Source organism: Meleagris gallopavo, chromosome 11, assembly GCF_000146605.3.
Source record: "Meleagris gallopavo isolate NT-WF06-2002-E0010 breed Aviagen turkey brand Nicholas breeding stock chromosome 11, Turkey_5.1, whole genome shotgun sequence".
Classification (NCBI taxonomy): domain Eukaryota; kingdom Metazoa; phylum Chordata; class Aves; order Galliformes; family Phasianidae; genus Meleagris; species Meleagris gallopavo.
In genome coordinates, this window is record NC_015021.2 from 13,151,444 (window position 1) to 13,155,363 (window position 3,920).

The 3,920-nt window shown below is 48.4% G+C and overlaps 1 protein-coding gene across 3 annotated transcripts in view; it reads right to left on the reverse strand.

The window, feature by feature from the left end:
• The window catches only part of IL1RAP (interleukin 1 receptor accessory protein), a 40,238-nt gene that overhangs the window by 23,319 nt on the left and 12,999 nt on the right, over positions 1 to 3,920 (reverse strand). For all 3 annotated transcript variants that reach the window (XM_031555148.1, XM_010716740.3, XM_010716741.3), the window contains exon 2: positions 3,789 to 3,859. In XM_031555148.1, coding sequence (XP_031411008.1) covers positions 3,789 to 3,859 — 71 coding nt within the window. The remainder of the gene's footprint in view (positions 1 to 3,788; positions 3,860 to 3,920) is intronic.

Sequence of the window (3,920 nt, forward strand, 5' to 3'; positions counted from 1 at the left end):
AAAAAGAAGAAAAAAAAAAAGACTCCTTGGAATATAAGATTCAACTTGTCCAAAAGCACTTACGCGCATGTTTCACTTTAGATTCTGAAAGCCTAGCTCAAAGAGAAGTGATCAACCTGTAATGGAGCCCACTGCTTCTGACTTGGAGCATCCTGACCCAGCCACACACAGTCTGTAACACTGAGGAGTGGCTGTTGTTTATCTTAAATCTCCTGCACAGCAGCTCTATGCCTGCTCTACCTGTGATTAAAGCTGTGCTTACTGAACGTGGCAGAGTATTTTGGTTACCTCCAGCAACTTAGCACAAAAAAAAACAAAGCATTTGGCTTTCTCTAGCAAGCTTGACATGTTTTCCTGGAGGAAACCCACAAGATCAAAACAATGAAGGTAGAGGTATGAGCTGCTTCAAAGCCTGAAGGAGAAGAGAAGCAAATAGCTACTTTCCATCTCACTTCATTCAGGAAATTGCTGCATAAAGCAGAGGAAGAGAGAGAGAAAACAGGACGGCCTGTTGCAAAGGTATCCATAGGAAAAGCAGCACAAAGAGGTGTTTGCCTGTTTAGTGCCATGACAAAGCTGGATACGAGCTGGCAGGGGCTATTCCATATGCCTGGGACTTCAGGTCCAGGCCCAGCTCCTAGCTCTGCCATGGATTTATGGAATTAAAGCTGTGCAGCCTCATTATAGCATTGAGCCAGGGGCTTGGGTGGCCTCCCATCCTGTTTATAATACAGTAAAAGATATTACACACCATGATGCAAAAGTGACTATTGAACACCATCCCAGCGACACTCCCCAAATGAACTTTCTTCCACGTATTTTGCACATTGTGCAGAATATAAAGTGAGCCATTTGCACAAGATTTGCCCCTCACCACCCCCTGCAGCCAAGCAGCAGAAGCAAGCTTTTCTCCACTCTCCTGGCATGGCTCATGCTGTGCAGAGGGAGGCTGAAGGCTGATGTTATGTGCCCTTACCCTGCACACCTCTGTTTCACAGCATTTGTCTCCACTTCAGGGCCATGCAACCTCAGCATCACACCACTTTATGCACACAGGTACCATAAAAATCCATAACTGCAGTAACTCAGACTGGTATGCATGGTTATAAAATCACCTCCTGAATTAGGACAGCTAGAAGCTGAGATGGAAGAGTAGGAGGAAGTCAGGAAATCCCAGGAGAAGATGGTGGGAGAGGGATTTAGTCTCTTTAGAAGACAATAATGCAGTTTAATCTATTTTTCTTTTGACTCTACACACTAAAATAAGCTCTTCAGCTTCTGGGGCTGTCACAAATCATAAGGAAAATAAGGCCACTGGAACCTCATCAGTAGAATAAGAGAGATATAGTAATAATCCTGAGGAGCTGCACAGCGCTTTCCATCTTCAAAGTGTTTTACAGACAGTAATTTATTAATCTGCAAATTTCCCCTGGCCACTAGTAACTGCTCTGCCTCAGCTCGGTGCCCAGATGGGAGCTCAAGAGCTGGTGCAGGAGGGGAGCAGGAGGCAGCACCGACCTCCTGAGACAGAGCAAGGATGCTGGCTGCTCAAAGCCATGGCTGCAGATGTCAGCCTACGCAGGATTTGACCCCATGCTGGGCTCACCCTGCCATTCAGCCTGCCTGACAACCCTAGAGCAGCTTTCAGAGGAATTTCCTATGCAAGAGGGTGCTTCCTGGAACTGAAGGATTATAGATGCACTCCAGTTATCTGTTAAGTCAGATGTAACATGGGCCAGCTGTGTACTAGAACAAAGGGGTAACATTATTTTATATTCATGCTGGCTGTTTTGCTTTTCGACTGGCTTAAAAGAGATGTAAAACCAATGTGTATCTGCATCACAATGATGGTGTCAAAGAAGTCATTACAAAATCGAAATTTGGTTTACTGGGTTTTGCCATCCTTTCTTCAGCTATCAAAACACCTGGGTCATTAGGTATCCTGCAACACAAGCACAGAGACCTAAGACAAGAAAAGCAGAAGACCCTGAATATCATTGCAAAGCGTCCCAAGGTTCACATTTAAGGAACTCAAACCCAGGCACTGCAGACCACACATACTTTAAAGACCAGAAGAGATGCACCCATCTTGAGCAAGCAGCAGGCTTGGGCATCCAGCTGAAGCAATAAAACCTTTCCTTCCCTTCTCAGGATGTTTCTAACCCAGACTGTGTCATTACCTTCCCTACCTTCCATTCTCCCCAAACAGATCATGCCCTGGAACAAACTCAATCCACATCATTAGCTGGGGCTCAGCTCCATGCTAATTGAGCCTGCAGAGGTGCCAAGGCACGGTTCATACCCATACACCCAGAGACAGCTTTTATCCATTACAGCATCCTGAAGATGGGCACCACAGTACCTGAAAAGCTTCAGCAGAATGCACCTTAAATATTCCAGGAAGGCAGTGCCATGGTATGAGTGCCCCACCTGCAGCTATGCAGTGCTTGGATACCAGCTCATGTTCCTTCTTGAAATTCTACTACTCTGGCCCCAAGAATAGACAGCTCAAATGCTGTACCATTATCAGAGTACATCCAGCCTCCCACAGACTATTTGTGGCTTTGCAAGGGTGAAATGGGCTTCGGCCTCAAGCCACATAGCATAACAGAGGGCTGCCCTCCATCCAAACACAAAGAGTCCTGCAAGCCCAATAGCAGAAGCAGTGCACGTTTTGACAGCCCAAAGTGATTTAAGGCACATGCAAAGAAAAAGGGAATTCTGCATCATCCACAGACCTCCAGAAAATTAAACACAAACATGATAGTGGATTTGCAGAAGGAATATGCTTTAACTGGCCACGTCCCATGCACCACCCTTTGACGCTCACATCCTTGCAACACTCTCCCAGGGCTCTAACCCTACTGACGACTGCAGCTGATCAGGCCAGTAGTCCTAAGGCAAGCCAGAGAGAAAAGCCTTCAGCCTCTGCACCTCAGTACCTACTAAGAAATCATCCCCAGTCATTCAGGAAGGTACAAGATTATAATCATCCAATAACTGTTTATCAGCTCAGGGTCTCTTAACTGCTCCTTTGCCAATGCTGCAGTGGGGCAAGCTCTCCAAGGAGGCCCGTTAAAACCCCAGGGCTCTTTCTGAACCTTGTTCCCTCAAAGCCACGGCTTGTTCCTTCTCCCCTCCCTCCCCCTTGCCTTCTGCAGATCGTGCTGTCTCCTTCCTCCCCCGAGGAGGAAGCCCAGAGCTGAGGCACACACAATCTGCCTCTTCACCAGCGCCCGGCTGACTGCGTGCCAGGGGAGCCGCGAGCATGACAGCATATTTCCTGTCAGGAAAGTGACTCAGTGAGACGGCTGCGAGAGCTCCTCTTACCCAAGAAGTTCCCCTCTCCCCTCACGTTGCTGAGGCATGAGTCAGAAGCTGAAAGCCAGAACTTCAGCCCCCTCCAGAGCCACACAGGAACAGTGAATTTTGGGTTCGAACCCAGGTCCTGCCTGTATCTCGGTGACAAGGTGCTGTCACATGCCTGGTTTTGTCCCTTCCAGACTGGGAATGACAATGCTGACCAAGCAGAGGGCTCGGATTTGCAAAGCACTGTTACTCAGAGGCTGGGCCGGCTGCTGTTTGCTTACGTACCCATTTACGCTGCACTCACAGCCATGCGTGCGAGCGTTACACAACCCCTGCAGCCAACCCATGTGTATGTGCACTTTGCCAAAGCGCTCTACGCACAGCCATTTCACCCAGGAACCACACAAACACTCCAAAGGGCTGCAGCCAGCTTTCCTACACCACCCTCAGCCCTGCAAACAAACCCTGTGAGCACTCACCGGAGCCACTGCCCAGGGGCACTGCACACAGCCAAAGCGTCACCAGCAGCACAGCACCGACCATCTTCATCCTGCAAAGCACACCAAGGGCTCTGGTTATTTCACAACATTTCAACTCTGCAGGCATTTAAA